General features: G+C 44.6%; 2 protein-coding genes across 2 annotated transcripts in view; one reads left to right on the top strand and one right to left on the bottom strand.

Moving 5' to 3' along the window:
• Positions 1-19973, top strand: part of tradd (tnfrsf1a-associated via death domain) — a 29669-nt gene extending 9696 nt beyond the window's left edge. Inside the window, exons 2-5 of the mRNA XM_080729722.1 lie at positions 7269-7434; positions 8193-8473; positions 12691-12847; positions 17902-19973. Of these exons, the coding sequence (XP_080585848.1) occupies positions 7272-7434; positions 8193-8473; positions 12691-12847; positions 17902-18197 (897 nt within the window). The 5' untranslated portion in view covers positions 7269-7271 and the 3' untranslated portion in view covers positions 18198-19973. The remainder of the gene's footprint in view (positions 1-7268; positions 7435-8192; positions 8474-12690; positions 12848-17901) is intronic.
• cog4 (component of oligomeric golgi complex 4) overlaps positions 1-21090 on the bottom strand; it is a 182080-nt gene that overhangs the window by 70965 nt on the left and 90025 nt on the right. The gene's annotated exons all lie outside the window — the stretch shown is intronic.

The raw sequence follows: 21090 nt of genomic DNA, 5'->3' as shown, positions 1-21090 counted from the left end.
GACTACAATTTGGCCGGAACTATCCACCGGAAACAGTTTTAACCCAAAATAATTCCCCTGCACTCAAGGACATACTTTTAGGGCCTACCTAGTCTCGCGTAGCCAGACAACTATGCCACAATCTCTGAATGCTATATAGAGTCTGGAACAGCAGCTCCCGAACAGCGAGTATCGAAAACGGGCATTAACGTTCAAAAAAATATATTTTAAAATGTCATTTCTGCTAAGCAGCAAGCTAAACACGCTTATATGATTTGTATTTATATAATGATAAATGTGTGTGATGTGAGACGGAAACGGAAGTGACGTGGGGGCTTCACTTCCGCTTCATCTTCGCACTCATCATTTCTTCCCCGGTCTGCCAGACTGTATGCTGGGAGCATTTGACCAAATCGCGGAGGCAACCGTCTGGCCACGCGAGACTAGGGCCTACCTAATAAACTCCTTGATGCGGAGTAGTTTTGCTTTTGAAAAAATTGTTTGGTATAGGCTATGCATCTTTTTTTAGTCCAACTCGTAGCGACTGGAAAGACTACACTAGGCTACTCGAGCATTTTAAAAGGGATTCAAACGGAGGGAACCAAATCAGAGCGACGCCGCTTCTTCTAGTGGTTTCCGCGTTGGGCGGAAACCAAACAGGCTGTTGTGAACGAACACCAGGCTTTCTCTCAGAAAGCCTGGTGGGTAAGGTTACTGTCACAGAGGCAGGTCATGTTCCACTGGCCCAAAGGTCATGTCCACTTGCCCAAAGGTCATGTCCACTTGCCAGAAAAGTAAATGGTGAATGGTTTTATTTGCTTGTGAATGTGCTGGGCTGTCATAATTATTACATAATCGTCTAATCACAATTAGTTTAGGTAATCGCAATTATTTTGCATAATCGTCATAATCGTTTCCATGTTGAGAAATGTTAATATAGTTACAAACACACTTTCAAAAAGTAGTGTAAATAGCAGATCTACAAGCTCGATGCGACGCGTTGTGAGCTTGTAGATCGGCTATTTCCACTATCAATGTTCTTTTTTAAGTATAAAATTGTCAAATATGTCAGTAATGTCTTTGTATATTTAGGTTATGTCATATCTACCATGTGCAACTTCAAAGCCTAAAAGCCAAACAGAAATGTAATTGTCAACGACAAATACACAATTAAATCGTTAATCGCAATTATTTGAGTGACAATTAATCGTCATGTAAAATGTCATAACCGTGACAGCCCTACTTGTGAATTATTGGGCTGTGGACTATGGAGGACATACCTCAATATTTATGCCAAATATCTCAACAGCTATACAATGTGACTTATTTTAGATTTCACACACAGACATCTTGTTTTGTTTTTATAGCAAAAGACTGTTGCTTCCCCACTCAAATGCACTTGCAGGCCGTCGGGCAACCTGAATGTAAACTGTTTCACCGAACGTTTAATTTACTTGCGACGGGGAGTCAGGCAACCGTTAGTGTCAACCCCTGCGAGAGGAGGAGATGAATGCTTGTAGCGATCTGTGGTGTGTATCGTCGCTGTCGGGCAGAAACCTCGTATCTCCAAGTTTCAAGTTTGTACATTTTTTCACCAAGTAAAGCCCTGCTTCATCATACAAGGCTGTCGCACAAAAGTAGTGAAAACAGCCGATCTACAAGCACAGTAGCACACAACGCCTTGCGGTGCGAGGCGTTGTGTGCTTGTAGATCGGCTGTTTTCAATAGTCTAGTTCATTTTTAAAATGATGAATACAAAACGAACGGTCTTGGACATACACGGTTTTTTCCACCCGACAACGACAACACATTGGTGGAGGTGGACTGTTCAGACTGGCAGCCCAGATCAAATTGTAATCAAAAGATTTTTTTTCTTCTTTTTTTAATCAAGCTTAGGAAACGTAATCACCTGGGAAACTGATTTCTGTTAATCACACTTGAACCACATTCCTATGTGCATGTAGCATGAAATGTGATTCAGATAATTTCTAAAGATTTGCTTCAATCTTGGACACTCGAAGTCTCGAACAACCGAAGCCTAATGTACACTTTGTTTTCTGAAATAATAAATAATAATAATAATAATAATAATATAATAATAATAAATTCCAAATATTATCAAATGATCTCGCGGCACCCACCCATTTTGAAAACCCCTGAGATATAGGGAGATACCCTGTCAGTGAAAAAGGGCAGTCGACGAACATTCTTTGTCATACTGTAGTTTTAGTCCAGTGTTCTGAACAAACCCTTCTGACTCATTATGTGAATCCCGGACTTGGCGTCTTGTGGAGGGGATTAGAATGGATCTGCGCTCACTCTGTGGAGCTGGTGGTGACAGCTGACAGGGCCTGGTGGTGATAACTTTAGAATTGCTGTTAAGAAGGCACTCTGGCAGTTTGATGGAACAATTGGCCAACTTTCAATATACATCATCGGGGGGAAAGGAAGGATCTGTCCTCAGAAAGCAGGGGAACTGTTATATAGTAGACGTCTGGAGGTTTGTTGACGCTACAAGAGCCTCCCGATGTCTCCGTGAGTGAGTGACGACGTGGAGAGAAAGACCGACGGGAGCTTTTGGCTGGGCGAGTTCTTACAGCGAGCTGGAGTTTTAGCTGTTTGTAAGAGAGATGGCAAACTGTAATACTATATAAGACAATGTTGTCATTATAATCAAAACGTGTTTTTTTTTTGTTTTTTTTTGGACAAACAATTCACTATTTTCGAACAGCTGAAATATAAAGGGCTTAAATGTCTAAAGTGTTCCTCGTTTAGCTGGGGACCCCCCTGGAACCCCTGGCGCCCAAATCAAACTTTGGTTACATTCTTTTGTTAAAAGAGGTGTTAAATTAAAGCTCTAGTAAATAATCATTGCTCTAGAGCAGTGATATTCAACTGGAGGTCTGTGGGCCAAATCTGACCCCTGGCTGTGGAGTTTTCTTGTGGCCCGCCCTGGAACACATTTCATATTCTGAATATACTGTATTTACTGTATTTACTGTATCTGCACATGTATTTACTGTATTTACTGTAGGTATTATTGGATGATTGGTTTTATACAGGATGATTTTTGTAATGCATAACCGTTAACCAAAACGTCAACATGTTGTCTGCTGTCAAGTGTTTTGTGCTATAGTATGGCAGTATGTGCAATAGGTACTTGGGCTACTATTGGACCATAATGGACATGGCACTGACTGCTTCATACATTTACACAGTTTGATGTTTGAGAGGACTATTTCTGTGCCAGACCTTTATTGCACAGGCTTTGAGAACATAGAAGTATTTCAATGTGTTCTGTGTGCGTGTCCCTGGCACCAGAGAGTAGTGAGGGCAGGCTGACATGGTTGTATGAATGAAATGTAAAAACTAATGGATGAGATGGAGAATTCTTTCTTTGGTGTGAAAGGGCCAAAACCCAGTGGTGTCAGTTCAGAAAAAGCTAAGGTATGGCAACATGACTGGTGTCTTGCACAAAGGTGCGCGCATGCAAGACACCAGTCATGTTGTTACATTTCTGTTTGGCTTGTAGGCTTTGAAGTTGCACATGACATAACCTAAATATACAAACGAGTGACTCAAGGTCAAGGTAAACTTTATTCCCCAAGGGAAATTTGTCTTGGGCTTTCACCCCTGCTACAGCCACACACAAAACATCAGTAACAAAATACATAGTAGAAATACATGACCCACATCTGACCTACATCTGGCCTACATCTGACCTACATCTGACCTGCATCTTGGCACAAAGCGGCGAAGCGCCCACAGTTTGTTGTACGCCCATGGGGTCACATGATTGGCCAAGCTGCGCAGGACGCTTAATGAAATGAATTCATAAATAGCACCGCTCACTTCACACAGGGGTGTGATTTTTATTTAAAGGGAAATCCATCTCTTTAAATCGATTCTTGGGGGTCACGATTCTGAATCGAATCGTGAGATGGCCGTCGTGAGAAGATTCACAGCCCTATTGTGCGGACACACTTTTTTCTTTCTTTTGTATGGTGATTTTTTTTTGTTCAGCTCAAAACGGAAACGTACATTTTCTTCACGTGCGCGAGCAGAACATCCATACGTGCGCGGCCGGCCAGTGACGGCCGGGCTACACCAAGCCGTTTTCCGCGTGTCAGTGCGTATGCGGGTCGTGCGTGCGTATGCGCGTTTTAGATAGTTCCAATGTATATCAAATTCAGCCGGCTACACCAGGCCTACGGATAGCGCGAACCACGGCGGATACGCATACCCTAAAAATAGGATCGGTTCTATTTTTTAAGCACACGTATGCGTTTTGTACACAGACTATCTGGTCTTCCTCACATATACTCCCTCCTTGGTGTAGCCTGGAGCGTTTACGCATACGCGAGTGTCTTCACGGACAGTACGCGCGTATGCGCACATTTTTTGGTGTAGTCCGGCCGTGAGAACAGCTGCATAATTAACATGGGAGCGGAAGTTAAAGCGGAGTGCGTTGTGCTTTTACGCTTGTGCGTCCGCTGTGTTCTGTGCGTCACTCCGGCTTCAGAGGTGATTTAACCCATTCAGAACGGGTACACAATTTGTGTTTCATTATTTTATGCTTTATCTATTGAAAAATAGCAGATATACAAGCTCACAGCGCGGCACCGAGTGCCGCGCTGCGAGCTTGTAGATCTGCTATTTATGAAAAATCGTGAAAATTAGAATTTTGACCCGATTCTATAAGTGTCTTTTGAATCCTTCTAAGGTTTTTTTGAAAAACCTATATTTCTGTGTCAGCAATCTGGCCAGCCATCGTCAAAGAAAAGGTCCTTTTCACTCAACTGGAGCTCAGTTAGTCTGTTCTTGAGAGACTGCTATGTCAGTGGTTCTCAAAACTTTTCATGTGAAGGACCCCCAAAATGATATATATTTGGCCACGGACCCCCATCTCAAAATATTTAGTTCCAGGGACCCCCCAGAAGTAAATTTTAGTTACTATAATGTTCGCTTTGAAAATACATATATTCAAAGATTTTTCCACATATTTTCACGACTTTTTCAAAAATAGCAGATCTACAAGCTCGCAGCGCGGCACTCGGTGCCGCGCTGTGAGCTTGTATATCTGCTATTTTTCAATAGTTAAAGCAGTCAATAGTCCTAAATGGGTTAAAGTTTAAACCCGGCACACCATGAGCAGCTGTGGAGACCATAATGTCTTGTTTTGAGCATCATCAGACAATATGTTTCTGTTTAATGTATCCTTTCTTCTACTTGCTAGCGAGTGGAAACCTTGTATGCCCCAAAAACTGTTACTTTTCTGAGAATGGAACAAAGAACCATGTGTTCCAAAATGGTTCCTACATAGTTATTATTTAGTCTTAAGCTCTTGTTAATTATCTTTAGTGGTTAAATATGTACAGTATAAGTACTGGAGGAAGGCTGGTAGAGGACTCGCACACTGCATATATATTTAAGGAATACTCCTTAGACTGAGACTTAAATATAATTTCTTTTATTTTTAGCCCATAGTGTCAGGTGCTCAGTGCAAAAAAAATTAAAAAAGCAAACGTTTCGGTCCTGGGACCTTCGTCAGTGCTTTACATAGGGAATTCAGACAGACAATGATGATTTTATAGGTTCTAAATCAGCTCAGGTGCTGACAATCATCAATTAAACCCATTAACATGGCGATGGGTGTGGACAAATGCAGAATAAGTAAACATTTCTCATTCAATAGATTGTGTTCACTTACAATATTTCACAATTTTTTTACATATATATATGTTCCCATTTCTTATACAGGCAAAAACATTTCATAAAATCAGTATAAGTCCTAAAGGTAACATTGTAGGGAAAGATCTTCATTCATGCCCCCTGGGTTTACAGACTGTAAATAATAAATCCACCTAGATTCAGTTTGAAGGAGTATAATTACTGTAAATACTTAATTTCCCCCTTGGGATAATAAAGGTATCTATCTAGTATAAATCCCACAGGCACATGTAACCATTTTTCAACTACCAGGTGTGATTGTTTTGGCCTTGTTATTATAGCAGATTTATAACTTATATTCAAGTGCGACCTGTTATGAGCTTGCAGATAGGGCTGTCGCAATTATTACATAATCGTCTAATCGTGATTTTTGGACATAATCGTGATTATTTTTCATAATCGTCATAATCGTTTCCATGTTGAAAAATGTTCATATATTTAAATAAAAGGTCAAAAATAGTGGATATAGCAGATCTACAAGCTATAGATCTACGGCTATTTCCACTATCAATGTTCTTTTTTAAGTATAAAGTTGTCAAATATGTCAGTAATTATGTGTCATATCTACCATTTGCAACTTAAAAGCAGAAATGTAATTGTCAACAACAAAAACACTATTAAATCGTTAATCGCAATTATTTGAGTGACAAATAATCGTCATGTAAAATGTCATAATCGTGACAGCCCTACTTGCAGATTTGTATTTTTTGCTTTTGTGCGACACTGACACACAATGACGTGTAGAAATAGGGCTTCGATTCATGAGAAACATAAATGAAATCTGCCGTACACAGCCACAGTGCAGTAACTACCAACACAAATCTGACTTTTGAAATGTTTACAATCTGGACAATTTGTCATTTTAGAGGTATTAAAAAGTCCTTAAATTGTCCTTAAATGTGCAGATATACCCTCCATACCAGGGGTCATCAACGTTTTCAGGCCAAGGACCCCTTAGTTGAGAGAAAGATGAAGCAGGGACCCCCACAACTTGTTAGTAGATTCCATATAGTTTCATTGTTTGACAGCACAATCATCAGTGTATTCTGGATTCATGTCAATTTGTGTTTTCAGATATTTAACCACTTGAACCGTCATTACTTAATATACTTGACCTTTCACACTCTGTTCTTTTTCTCCTCTACACCAAAGCTCTTTGCCAAAAATAGCCGATCTACAAGCTCAGAACGTTCTGAGCTTGTAGATCGGCTATTCTTGGCTAAAGTTCTCCGAATTTGGACACTATGGTTCAAGTGGTTAATATAAAAAGTTGGAAAAAAAAACGTTTCTATCACACAAAGATTTGGAGGACCCCCTACAGTAACTCTGAGGGGTCCCCCTAGGGGTCCCGGACGCCCCTGTTGAAGACCCCTGCTCTATACACTTAAAAAACTGTTTGTTTACTGTTACATTATGTTAATCATCTGGGGGGACCCCCCCAAAATAATGTGGGGTCCCGACCCACAGGTTGACCACCACCACACTCTTGTAGGGCAGTGAACGGTGGTAGTTAGGAGGTTTCTTGACGCTGACATGCACATGTGTTTGTGGTCCCTCAGAGAATGGCAGAGCGGACAGCGGAGCAGCAGGGGGGGGCGGGGCCCTGGGCAGGATGTGCGGTCCTGTTCCTCCAGTCCTCGTGTCCCAACGTCAACCTGCTGTCCCTCTACAAGGACCAGCACGGGAAGTTCATCGTCTTCAAGGTCATCAAGCTCACGCTGACAGGTACGGCGGTATAGATCGGTGTTTCTCAAACTTTCACATTTCAAGGTCTCCCCTTAACTCTGGTAAGTGTACAAATGGAACCTAATTTTTGCAGATTGGTATCTGTAAAGCTTAACTGCTTTCAACAATGTTGGGGCGGGTCATTATAGCAGTGTTTCTCAACCACTGTGCCTGGGGACCTTTGGTGTGCCCCTGAGAAGGGTCAAGTGTGCCCCTTGAAACTGCTTGAAAGCCAGTATTGTATTTATCATTTTAAAAATGATTTAAACCAGTGAAAACTGCAGATCTACAAGCACACAACGCCTGTAGATCTGCTGTTTTCACTACTGTTGTGTGACAGCCTTGTATGATGAAGCAGGGCTTTACTTTACGAAGAAACGTACAAATTTGAAACTTGGAGATACAAGGTTTCTTCCCGACAGTGACGATATTTACACCCCCGTATTATGTTCATAAATGAATGAATATAAGTATTTTGAAAGCAGACATTAACTCACATTAACAGACATTTGAAGCTAACTCAAATCTTTGCTTCTGGGAGGTCCCTGGAACAAAATATTTTGATACATAATAATCTTTTGGGGGTCCTCGACATGAAAAGGTGTGAGAACCACGGATCATAGAAACATAGGTTTTTCAAAAAACCTAAAGAAGGATTTAGACGAGATTTTGTAGAATCGGAAAGACTCTAGAACCACCATCAAATTCGAACCAAACATGCATTTCCCTGTGGCGTTTTCCCCATATCTCCCCGTCAGACTCGGCGGGCGGACTCGGCGGCTACGAGATCCTGAAGCTGCACGACGCCGACCCCGCGCTGGGCGTGGAGGTGAAGTTCGTGGAGGCGTCGGCGTGCCAGCGCTTCCTGGAGAGCTACGGCTCCGGGGCGGTGCACCAGGCGCTGTCCCAGCACGCCTGCCGCCTGCTGGCCGTCCCGCTGGACTTCAGCGTCACCACGCAGCTGAAGGCCAGCGCCCACACCCTGGACCGCTGCCTGGACGACCTGGAGCTGTGTCTGCAGCACATCCACTGTTCACAGGTAACTGGAACTGTGTCTGCAGCACATCCACTGTTCACAGGTAACTGGAACTCTGTCTGCAGCACATCCACTGTTCACAGGTAACTGGAACTCTGTCTGCAGTACATCCACTGTTCACAGGTAACTGGAACTCTGTCTGCAGTACATCCACTGTTCACAGGTAACTGGAACTCTGTCTGCAGCACATCCACTGTTCACAGGTAACTGGAACTGGTTCTGCAGCACATCCACTGTTCACAGGTAACTGGAACTCTGTCTGCAGCACATCCACTGTTCACAGGTAACTGGAACTGTGTCTGCAGCACATCCACTGTTCACAGGTAACTGGAACTCTGTCTGCAACACATCCACTGTTCACAGGTAACTGGAACTGTGTCTGCAGCACATCCACTGTTCACAGGTAACTGGAGCTGTGTCTGCAGCACATCCACTGTTCACAGGTAACTGGAGCTGTGTCTGCAGCACATCCACTGTTCACAGGTAACTGGAACTCTGTCTGCAACACATCCACTGTTCACAGGTAACTGGAACTCTGTCTGCAACACATCCACTGTTCACAGGTAACTGGAACTCTGTCTGCAACACATCCACTGTTCACAGGTAACTGGAACTGTGTCTGCAGCACATCCACTGTTCACAGGTAACTGGAACTCTGTCTGCAGCACATCCACTGTTCACAGGTAACTGGAACTGTGTCTGCAGCACCTCCACTGTTCACAGGTAACTGGAGCTGTGACTGCAGCACATCCACTGTTCACAGGTAACTGGAGCTGTGACTGCAGCACATCCACTGTTCACAGGTAACTGGAGCTGTGACTGCAGCACATCCACTGTTCACAGGTAACTGGAACTGGTTCTGCAGCACATCCACTGTTCACAGGTAACTGGAACTGTGTCTGCAGCACATCCACTGGAACCAAATGGACCCCTGGCGGTCTCCCGGGCAGGGTCCTCTGTCTAGTGTCTGACATCAGTGGTCCTCAATCTCTTTTCATGTCCAGAGGTCCATCCACAAGCTCTCAACGTGTCACGCTAATAAAAAGAAATACAACTTTAAAACTTTGTAAAACAGGGTTAAGCTGTTAAACAGATTTTGCCCGGGGGACCACCCTTTGGCGCTCCCTTCAAGGACCCCTGGGGGTCCCCAGGCCCCACTTTGAGAAGCACTATACTGTTGTACAACGCAATCCACTCCTCACAGGTAGGAAGTAGGAACCACTGCAGCGTGCACTCCTGTCACCTTCATGGTAGGAAGTAGGAACCACTGCAGCGTGCACTCCTGTCACCTTCATGGTAGGAAGTAGGAACCACTGCAGCGTGCACTCTGTCACCTTCATGGTAGGAAGTAGGAACCACTGCAGCGTGCACTCTGTCACCTTCATGGTAGGAAGTAGGAACCACTGCAGCGTGCACTCTGTCACCTTCATGGTAGGAAGTAGGAACCACTGCAGCGTCCACTCCTGTCACCTTCATGGTAGGAAGTAGGAACCACTGCAGTGTGCACTCCTCACAGGTAGGAAGTAGGAACCACTGCAGCGTCCACTCCTGTCACCTTCATGGTAGGAAGTAGGAACCACTGCAGCGTCCACTCCTGTCACCTTCATGGTAGGAAGTAGGAACCACTGCAGCGTGCACTCCTCACAGGTAGGAAGTAGGAACCACTGCAGCGTGCACTCCTGTCACCTTCATGGTAGGAAGTAGGAACCACTGCAGCGTGCACTCTGTCACCTTCATGGTAGGAAGTAGGAACCACTGCAGCGTGCACTCTGTCACCTTCATGGTAGGAAGTAGGAACCACTGCAGCGTGCACTCTGTCACCTTCATGGTAGGAAGTAGGAACCACTGCAGCGTGCACTCTGTCACCTTCATGGTAGGAAGTAGGAACCACTGCAGCGTGCACTCCTGTCACCTTCATGGTAGGAAGTAGGAACCACTGCAGCGTGCACTCTGTCACCTTCATGGTAGGAAGTAGGAACCACTGCAGCGTGCACTCCTGTCACCTTCATGGTAGGAAGTAGGAACCACTGCAGCGTGCACTCTGTCACCTTCATGGTAGGAAGTAGGAACCACTGCAGCGTGCACTCCTGTCACCTTCATGGTAGGAAGTAGGAACCACTGCAGCGTGCACTCTGTCACCTTCATGGTAGGAAGTAGGAACCACTGCAGCGTGCACTCCTGTCACCTTCATGGTAGGAAGTAGGAACCACTGCAGCGTGCACTCCTGTCACCTTCATGGTAGGAAGTAGGAACCACTGCAGCGTGCACTCTGTCACCTTCATGGTAGGAAGTAGGAACCACTGCAGCGTGCACTCTGTCACCTTCATGGTAGGAAGTAGGAACCACTGCAGCGTGCACTCTGTCACCTTCATGGTAGGAAGTAGGAACCACTGCAGCGTGCACTCTGTCACCTTCATGGTAGGAAGTAGGAACCACTGCAGCGTGCACTCTGTCACCTTCATGGTAGGAAGTAGGAACCACTGCAGCGTGCACTCTGTCACCTTCATGGTAGGAAGTAGGAACCACTGCAGCGTGCACTCTGTCACCTTCATGGTAGGAAGTAGGAACCACTGCAGCGTGCACTCTGTCACCTTCATGGTAGGAAGTAGGAACCACTGCAGCGTGCACTCCTGTCACCTTCATGGTAGGAAGTAGGAACCACTGCAGCGTGCACTCTGTCACCTTCATGGTAGGAAGTAGGAACCACTGCAGCGTGCACTCTGTCACCTTCATGGTAGGAAGTAGGAACCACTGCAGCGTGCACTCTGTCACCTTCATGGTAGGAAGTAGGAACCACTGCAGCGTGCACTCCTCACAGGTAGGAAGTAGGAACCACTGCAGCGTGCACTCTGTCACCTTCATGGTAGGAAGTAGGAACCACTGCAGCGTGCACTCCTGTCACCTTCATGGTAGGAAGTAGGAACCACTGCAGCGTGCACTCTGTCACCTTCATGGTAGGAAGTAGGAACCACTGCAGCGTGCACTCCTGTCACCTTCATGGTAGGAAGTAGGAACCACTGCAGCGTGCACTCTGTCACCTTCATGGTAGGAAGTAGGAACCACTGCAGCGTGCACTCTGTCACCTTCATGGTAGGAAGTAGGAACCACTGCAGCGTGCACTCTGTCACCTTCATGGTAGGAAGTAGGAACCACTGCAGCGTGCACTCTGTCACCTTCATGGTAGGAAGTAGGAACCACTGCAGCGTGCACTCTGTCACCTTCATGGTAGGAAGTAGGAACCACTGCAGCGTGCACTCTGTCACCTTCATGGTAGGAAGTAGGAACCACTGCAGCGTGCACTCTGTCACCTTCATGGTAGGAAGTAGGAACCACTGCAGCGTGCACTCTGTCACCTTCATGGTAGGAAGTAGGAACCACTGCAGCGTGCACTCTGTCACCTTCATGGTAGGAAGTAGGAACCACTGCAGCGTGCACTCTGTCACCTTCATGGTAGGAAGTAGGAACCACTGCAGCGTGCACTCCTGTCACCTTCATGGTAGGAAGTAGGAACCACTGCAGCGTGCACTCCTGTCACCTTCATGGTAGGAAGTAGGAACCACTGCAGCGTGCACTCCTGTCACCTTCATGGTAGGAAGTAGGAACCACTGCAGCGTGCACTCTGTCACCATGGTAGGAAGTAGGAACCACTGCAGCGTGCACTCTGTCACCTTCATGGTAGGAAGTAGGAACCACTGCAGCGTGCACTCTGTCACCTTCATGGTAGGAAGTAGGAACCACTGCAGCGTGCACTCTGTCACCTTCATGGTAGGAAGTAGGAACCACTGCAGCGTGCACTCTGTCACCTTCATGGTAGGAAGTAGGAACCACTGCAGCGTGCACTCTGTCACCTTCATGGTAGGAAGTAGGAACCACTGCAGCAGACCCGATTCTATAAGTGTCTTTTGAATCCTAAGGTTTTTTGAAAAACCCTATGTTTCAATGTCAGCAATCTGGCTTAGCCATCGTCAAAGAAAAGGTCCTTTTCACTTAACTGGAGCTCAGTTAGTCTGTTCTTGAGAGACTACTATGTCAGTGGTGCTCAAACCTTTTCACCCCCAAAGTGATATTTATTTGGCCACGGACCCCGCATCTCAAAATATTTAGTTCCAAGGACCCCCCGCATTTTCACGACTTTTTCAAAAATAGCAGATCTACAAGCTCGCAGCTCTGCTATTTTTCACTGGTTAAGGCATTCATAATAACCATATTGCTGTTTTCAGCCGGAGCGCCTGCGTGACGATGAGATGGCTCACCTGGAGCAGCAGCTTCAGAACCAGGCTCTGGGCCCCCAGGCCCCCCAGCCTCCCCCCATCATCGCCCAGGAGGAGGCCCCCCCTCTGCCCAGCAACTGCTTCAAGTTCCAGAAGAGGGTGTTTGGTGAGTTGCCCTGAAGTCGCTCTGAAGCACCAGTGTTGGTCCACTAAACACACTGGGTGCCCGCCACTCGCCACGCACGCACACCTCAAACTCCTTGACGTCTCCCAGTGCCCACGACCCGTTTGACGCGTGCGTCGGTTATGTTAAAGGACAACTTTGTTTTTTTTACAACAAGGGTTCATATTTTAGATTGTGATTAGAGAAAAGAAAAAGCGAGTGTTAAAATGTTTTCATTTGCTTCGTTCTATTGTTTTATGGCGTTTGCCGTGCTAAAATGTGGGGCATGCGTACGCATGGGGGCATGCGAACAAGTGGCTAAATATGTCTCTTTAGACACAATAAGCCAGCAGTTTCTTTATTGCTATTTACAGTAACACTTCTAGTCCCCATAAGTCACATCCAACCATGAAAGGTTGCGTTGTATCTTGGGAATGGGCTTATTCTGTGTAAAATGACATATTTAGCCACTTGTACGCATGCCCCCAAACCACTGAAATAACAATCTCTAAAACAATAGAAAGAAGTAAATGAAATAATTTTAACACTCATCTTTTATATCCTTTAATTACAATCTAAAATATGAACCCTTGTTGTAAAAAACTAAAGTTGTCCTTTAAACTGTAGCTCACTGTACGAGGCACCCGCGACTGAAGAGAAACAGTCCAATTCCCAAAATGCAATGGGAGATCACATCCGGTGCTGCGAGCTTGTAGATCTGCTATCTTTTTTTTTTTATCGTGAAAATGTGTGCAAATCGTTGAATATATCTTTTTTAAAACAAACATTTGTAACCATGGCCAAAATGGCTGTGTAATATTATGCTAGTGTGGATGCAGCATTAGCATGATTAACCCTACTTCCGGGGTGAACATGTTGGTGAAAATAGCCTCCTATCTACAAGGAGCTCGTAGATAGGCTTTTTTTCAGTGAAGAGATTTGTTGTAGTCTACAGGGGGAAAAGGATAAATGGGGCGGCTTCTAGGGCATTCACCAAATATTCAACTATTCGAATATCAAAGTCACTATTCGTTGTTGTTCACCAAAGTCGAATATTCGCTTATTTGAATATATATATTTTGTTATTGTTTTCTCTTTAAAAAATATATAGTTTTTAAAGCTTGGCTAGATAGGAAGTCATAAGAATGAGTTGTCAGTGCCCCTGGTGGATGAATTTGTTAATGCTCTATACCAGGGGTTCTCAAACCTTTTTAGGCCGTGACCCCCAAAATAAACATATTTGAACTGGGGACCCCCAACCTGACAAGCACTTGGAATTGGAGGTATTACATTTAATGTGACTCGGTTCCGTAGATAAATATTGTGAAAATAGCAGATCTACATGCTCACAACGCCTCGCAACGCGAGGCGTTGTGAGCATGTAGATCGGCTATTTTCACACAATGTTCGCCTCTTGCTTATTAAATATTTGAACGGTTTGGACAGTTTGGCGAGTCCTGTCGAATATTCGACTATTCGAATAATTTGAGGTCGAATAATTCGAATACTAAAAATCACTATTCGTGAATGCCCTATTAGATAGGCTTTTTTTTTTAGATTTGTTGTAGTCTACAGGGGAAAAAGGATAAATGGGGCGGTTTCAAATCCCAGCTCATCCTGTCCACATGTTGAAGTGTCCTTGGGCAAGAAGACACTGAACCTCACATTAGGACATTCACCAATAGTGATTTTTAGTATTCGAATTATTCGACCTCAAAGTATTCGAATAGTCGAATATTTGACAGGATTGGCCAAACTGTCAAATATTAAGTAAGCAAGAGGCGAACATTGTGAAAATAGCAGATCTACATGCTCACAACGCCTCGCAAATATTTATCTGTGGAAACCAAAGCACATTAATACCTACAATTCCAAGTGCTTGTCAGGGTGGGGGGGTCCCCAGTTTAAACATGTTTATTTTGCGGGTCACGGCCTAAAAAAGGTTTGAGAACCCCTGGTATAGAGCATTAACAAATACATCCACCAGGGGCTTTGACAACTCATTCTTATGACTTCCCATCTCGCCAAGCTTTATAAACTATATATTTACTTAAAGAGAAAAAATAAAAATAATAAAATCAATAAGCGAATATTCGACTTCGGTGAACAACGTCGAATAGTGACTTTGATATTGGAATATTTGGTGAATGCCCTTCCTCACATTGCCTCCAGTGAGTGGGTCGGTGTCAGCTTGCCACCAGTGGTGTGTGAACGTGTGAAGTGAGGACGCTGGTGTCGACCGCTTCACCCCCCAATGTATGACTGAATGGACCATCCATTGTTAAGCGCTTTGAGTTCGCAACTTGCTTAGCAAAGCTATAAAAGATGCAACCCATTATGGGGGGAGCCAGTCAATGAAGTGTCTTCTGTCTTCCCCCGCAACACCTCAGAGAGTAGAAGAGCATTTTATGGCTTAAACCAGGGGTTCCCAAAGTGCATGGGTGCTTGATCTGCCTCCAGTCTGGAGTCTAGAGTCTAGGGCGAGAGAAGAAATGTAATGGTTTATTGGATGTAATAATGACATCATTAAACCACCAAATGGGTTTAAGTAGAAGCATAGAATAAGTAAATACATCCTTTGTAAACTTTGGTAAAAGTTTAATTCAAAACTTAAATTTTAATAAATCAATGAATGTACCCAAAATGCATTTCAGCTGCAACGTCATGTTATTTTAATGGATGTAATTTTCTTTGATTTAATGTGGCTTAATAAGCATTTCCCTCCTCCTCTGCTAATGAGCCTGTGTGTGTTTGCCTCCCCCTTCCTCTTAGTGATTTAAAAGAGACGTTTGTAAAGCACAATAAAGCACATCATAATGTGCTTTACAAATACAATTTAAACGTCCTGTTTCTGTACTGTACGTGAGGCACTTTGTAAACAGTGTAGTTTCAGTTTCATTGAAATGTGCATATTTTTGTGCTCTCTTGAATATTTAGTTGAACGTGTTGTGATTAATTGTGCTTGTGTGATGCCCTCAGTGTGATGCCCTCAGTGTGATGCCCTCAGTGTGATGCCCTCAGTGTGATGCTCTCAGTGTGATGCCCTCAGTGTGATGCCCTCAGTGTGATGCCCTCAGTGTGATGCTCTCAGTGTGATGCCCTCAGTGTGATGCTCTCAGTGTGATGCCCTCAGTGTGATGCCCTCAGTGTGATGCCCTCAGTGTGATGCCCTCAGTGTGATGCCCTCAGTGTGATGCCCTCAGTGTGATGCCCTCAGTGTGATGCCCTCAGTGTGATGCCCTCAGTGTGATGCCCTCAGTGTGATGCCCTCAGTGTGATGCCCTCAGTGTGGCCATAAATAGCTTTTTATTTTTTAGGATTGTGGATGCATCAGCCGAGCCCAGTAGGGATATGCTGTAGAAGGGTGGCTAAAAGGTCTGGAGACCACTGGCTTTAAACCATTAACCCATTTAGGCCTAGGATTATTGACTGCTTTAACTATTGAAAAATAGCAGATATACAAGCTCACAGGGCGCTACGAGCTTGTAGATCTGCTATTTTTGAAAAATCGTGAAAATTAGAATTTTGACCCGATTCTATAAGTGTCTTTTGAATCCTTCTAAGGTTTTTTGAAAAACCTATGTTTCTATGTCAGCAATCTGGCCAGCCATCGTCAAAGAAAAGCTCCTTTTCACTTAACTGGACCTCAGTTAGTCTGTTCTTGAGAGACTGCTATGTCAGTGGTTCTCAAACCTTTTCATGTGAAGGACCCCCAAAATGACGGACCCCCCCATCTCAAAATATTTAGTTCCAGGGACCCCCCAGAAGCAGAATTTGAGTTACAAACGTTCGCTTTGAAAATACATATATTCAATGATTTGCACCCATTTTCACGACTTTTTTCAAAAATAGCAGATCTACAAGCTCGCAGCGCGGCACTCGGTGCCGCGCTGTGAGCTTGTATATCTGCTATTTTTCAACAGTTAAAGCAGTCAATAATCCTAGGCCTAAATGGGTTAAAGTCTACCATACCAGATCTGCAAGCTTAGAGATCTTCTACTTGTGATACTTTTGTGTGACGCTGTTGTTTGATCAAGTTAATGTAAAGAGAAATATGTGAAAGTATGGAGCTCAGGGACGTGCTGGCCATTGGGAAAAGCGGGACAACTCCCGAACGGCCGGTTCATCCCCGGCCATTAAGAAAAAAATGCAAATAAAATGTCGGCCTTCGTTCCATTCTGGGGGCTGGGCGGCAAAGTAAATCGTCACTGTCGGGCAGAAAACTCGTATCTCCAAGTTTCAAATGTGTACATTTTTTCGCAAAGTAAAGCCCCTGCTTTATCATACAAGGCCGTAGCACAAAAGTAGTGAAAACAGCAGATCTACAAGCACACAACGCCTCGCACCCGCGAGGCGTTGTGTGCTTCTAGATCGGCTGTTTTCACTAGTTTAAATCATTTTTAAAATGATAGATACAAAACAAAAGGTTTCCACCTGACAACAACGAAATATAACTCATGTAATTGGCCCCACTGGCTTGTCACTTGTCATGATCTGAAATGGCAAATCTTTGAGTAGCAGCAGCAGCGCTATAGAGAGAGATCTCTCTCTATAGCGCGCAATGAGGGCCTCTACAACTCTTTTTCCCGGGCTGAATCAGGGCCCAGCACGTCCCTGATGGAGGAATTATGACTTTACTGCAGGGGTCTTCAACAGGGGGTCCGGGACCCCTAGGGGGTCCTCAGAGTTAGTACAGGGGCTCCTCCAAATCTTTGTGTGATAGAAACCTTTTTTTTTCTTTAAACACTTGAACCCTAGCATCCATATTCTGGGAACTTCAGCCAAAAATAGCAGATCTACAAGCTCACAACACGTTGCGCTGCGAGGCGTTGTGACTGTGAGCTTGTAGATCTGCTATTTTTTGGCAAAGAGGTTTGGTGTAGAGGGGGAAAAGAGCAGACTAAGTGAAAGGTCAAGTTTATTAAGTATTGACGGTTCAAGTATGACTTAACTGTATGACCAAGTACACAGCTTTTTCCCCACTCCTCCTCCTCCTTCTTTCTTTGATCATTTCTTTTTTTTTTTTTCTGGGTGTGCCGGGCGGGCCGACCAATCAGAGGACCGCATGCTGACGGCGGCGGACGTGCAGAGCTTCTCCAACGGCGTGGGCCGCCAGTGGAAGCACGTGGGGCGCGCGCTGGGCCGCGGCTGCCGGGCGCTGAAGGGCCCCGCCGTGGACAACCTGGCGTACGAGTACGAGCGCGAGGGCCTGTACGAGCAGGCCTACCAGCTGCTCAGCCGCTTCATCCAGGCCGAGGGCCGGGCGGCGCGGCTCAGCCGCCTGGTGAGGGCCCTGGAGGACTGCAAGCTCACCGGCCTGGCAGAGAACATTCTGGACGTCAGCAGCATGTAGCCGGGGAGCCACTGTGCCAAAATGAGAGAAGACCTGTGATGTCATGACATACTCCAAATTTTAGTTTTTCCTATTAATTTGGTCAATAAGGTACACAGAATGAGAGGCCTGCTCTGCCGGAAACACTGCGGAAAAAGGTTTCCCATTGACTTCACTATACTGGAAAAAACACACCAAAAAAAGTAGCATGTGAGGGGTCAAACTAAGGGTTCTTCATGATTCTGAATCCATTGCAAGCATTTGTTTTGCATGAAAAACATTCCTTGGGCTAGATTTCAGCCTCTCAAACCTGTGAAAAATGATGAGTCATCACTTTTCACCGTTATTTTGGTCCGTTTTCTAGCCCAAGGAATGTTTTTCATGCAAAACAAATGCTTGCAATGGATTCAGAATCATCAAGAACCCCTAGTTCGACCCCTCACATGCTACTTAAAGCATATTTATTTTGGTGTGTTTCTTTCCTGTATATTGAAGTCGATGGAGTGAATATACAAATGGCCATAACCTTTTTTCGCAGAGTTTCCGGCAGAGCAGGCCTCTCATTCTGTGTACCTTAACTCATTAACTGCCAAAAACGTGAATCCCTTAAAAATCCCGTTGTACCACCCTGCCACGCCCGTGAATCCCGTAAATAAATAAAAAAATAAAAAAAAAAATGTTTTTTTTTTTTTTTTTTTTTTTTTTTTTTAAATTTTTTTGGACCCCAAAAACGTTAGTAGGCATGATAGCGATCGCGAAATTGCTTGTTTAACCCCCATACAACCCCCATACAACTCAGGTAGCAGACCTCCAAGCTCACAACAGTGTAAAACATAATGGCTGCTATCTCATGAATGCCTGAACGGATTTCCATTCGGATTTTTTTGTTTGAAAGCTGTGAGCAATGTGGACACACGTGGTGCATTATCTAGGCATGGGTGTGCATGATCCGTGCACTATGAATTACATGGAAGTCTATGGAGACGAATGGCAGTTAAAGAGTACGAAGGTATTGTTAAATGGCAGCATATGAGTTAATGACCAAATGAATAGAAAAAACAAAAATAAAAAGTATGTCATGACGTCACAGGTAAAACCCTATTCTTTGAGCTTTTGGGCCTGTGGCTCCCCGGCTAATGCAGCCCTGAGGACGTGTTGGAGGAGGACCAGGACGTTGTTGTTGATGATGATGTTGAACCTGTTGGCTGCGTTCCATCCATTGTTTGTTTGTTCATTGTTTTGTGTTGTTGTTGTTGTATACGTTGTGTACGCAGGTACAATCCTCAAGTGTTCCTTTGAGCCTGTTTAAGCCCATTTTGGTTTAGACCTGAGGCCGATTCTACAAATGCACGTCTAAAATCTGTGCTTCTCAAACTTTTTCATGGCAAGGACACCCAGAATGATACTGTATGTATTTGGTCTTTTAGGCTTTGTAATCAAAAATTGCACGTTTATGCGAAATAAATTGTGTTTATTTCAAATAATTGGAATTAATAATTGTTACAGGACTAGGTCACCATTTTTGGGAATCAAATGGACCCCTCTCTCTGAGGCACCGAGCCATATGGGGGGCATTTAGCCGGGGGACCCCCTTATAACCATATGGGGGGCATTTAGCCGGGGGACCCCCTTATAACCATATGGGGGGCATTTAGCCGGGGGACCCCCTTATAACCATATGGGGGGCATTTAGCCGGGGGACCCCCTTATAACCATATGGGGGGGCATTTAGCCGGGGGACCCCCTTATAAATGAACACAACATGAGGATTGTACTGTGTAAGTTTGTGTGCAACTGTGAAGGAACAATTTAGGGGAGGGGGGGGGGGTCTTAAATTTGTACATTCATTTTCTTTTATATCAGTCTTCTGCACACTCAATCGTTCATATATGCTTGTGTGTTTGGTGTTTGCGTGCGTGTGTGCGCGTGTGTGTGTGTGTGTGCGCGCTAGTGCGTGTTTGTGCACGTCTGTACAAGTGCTTAACCTGTGTGTGAGAACTAACATGCACTAATATTGTATCGTGGTCACTTTTTTCTTTTTTAAATCACTTTTGTATTCTCATTGTGAGTAATTACTGTATTAATGTAGAAAATGAGCTGTCAGTCATTCATAAACACCAGCAACATGCTGCCTGTTTTAGTTTTAGTTTGTTTCAAACCTCCCTCACCTTGTTGTCCTGTTTTAAAGCTGCAGTCTGTAATCTTCTTGTCCTTGGATGAGAAGAATGTTTTATTCACACAGAAACCCATTGCAGCTTTAAAGCCAGTCTACACATGCAGTATGTTGGGTGGAGGTCTACAGCTGCAGTCTATTGGGTGGAGGTCTACAGCTGCAGTCTATTGGGTGGAGGTCTACAGCTGCAGTCTATTGGGTGGAGGTCTACAGCTGCAGTATATTGGGTGGAGGTCTACAGCTGCAGTATATTGGGTGGAGGTCTACAGCTGCAGTCTATTGGGTGGAGGTCTACAGATAGTCTATTGGGTGGAGGTCTACAGATAGTCTATTGGGTGGAGGTCTACACATGCAGTCTATTGGGGTGGAGGTCTACAGATAGTCTATTGGGTGGGGTCTACACATGCAGTATGTTGGGTGGAGGTCTACAGATAGTCTATTGGTGGAGGTCTACAGATAGTCTATTTGGGTGGAGGTCTACAGATAGTCTATTGGGTGGAGGTCTACAGATAGTCTATTGGGTGGGGGTCTACACATGCAGTCTATTGGGTGAGGTCTACACATGCAGTCTATTGGGTGGGGGTTTTGTTAATGATGAATGGAAATGCCATAATCTTTTTTTTTTCCTTTTTTTTCAAACTGGTTCCATTCAGTGATCAAATGAAATGGTAAAACAGACCTCATGGTTGTATCTGATGTTTGATGCATTAGTGTAATTGGAATGTGGAAACGTAATTTTGG

Source organism: Nannobrachium achirus (assembly GCF_963921795.1).
Source record: "Nannobrachium achirus genome assembly, chromosome: 7".
In the NCBI taxonomy this organism is placed as follows: Eukaryota; Metazoa; Chordata; class Actinopteri; order Myctophiformes; family Myctophidae; genus Nannobrachium; species Nannobrachium achirus.
This window is presented reverse-complemented; position numbering and strand designations above follow the sequence as displayed.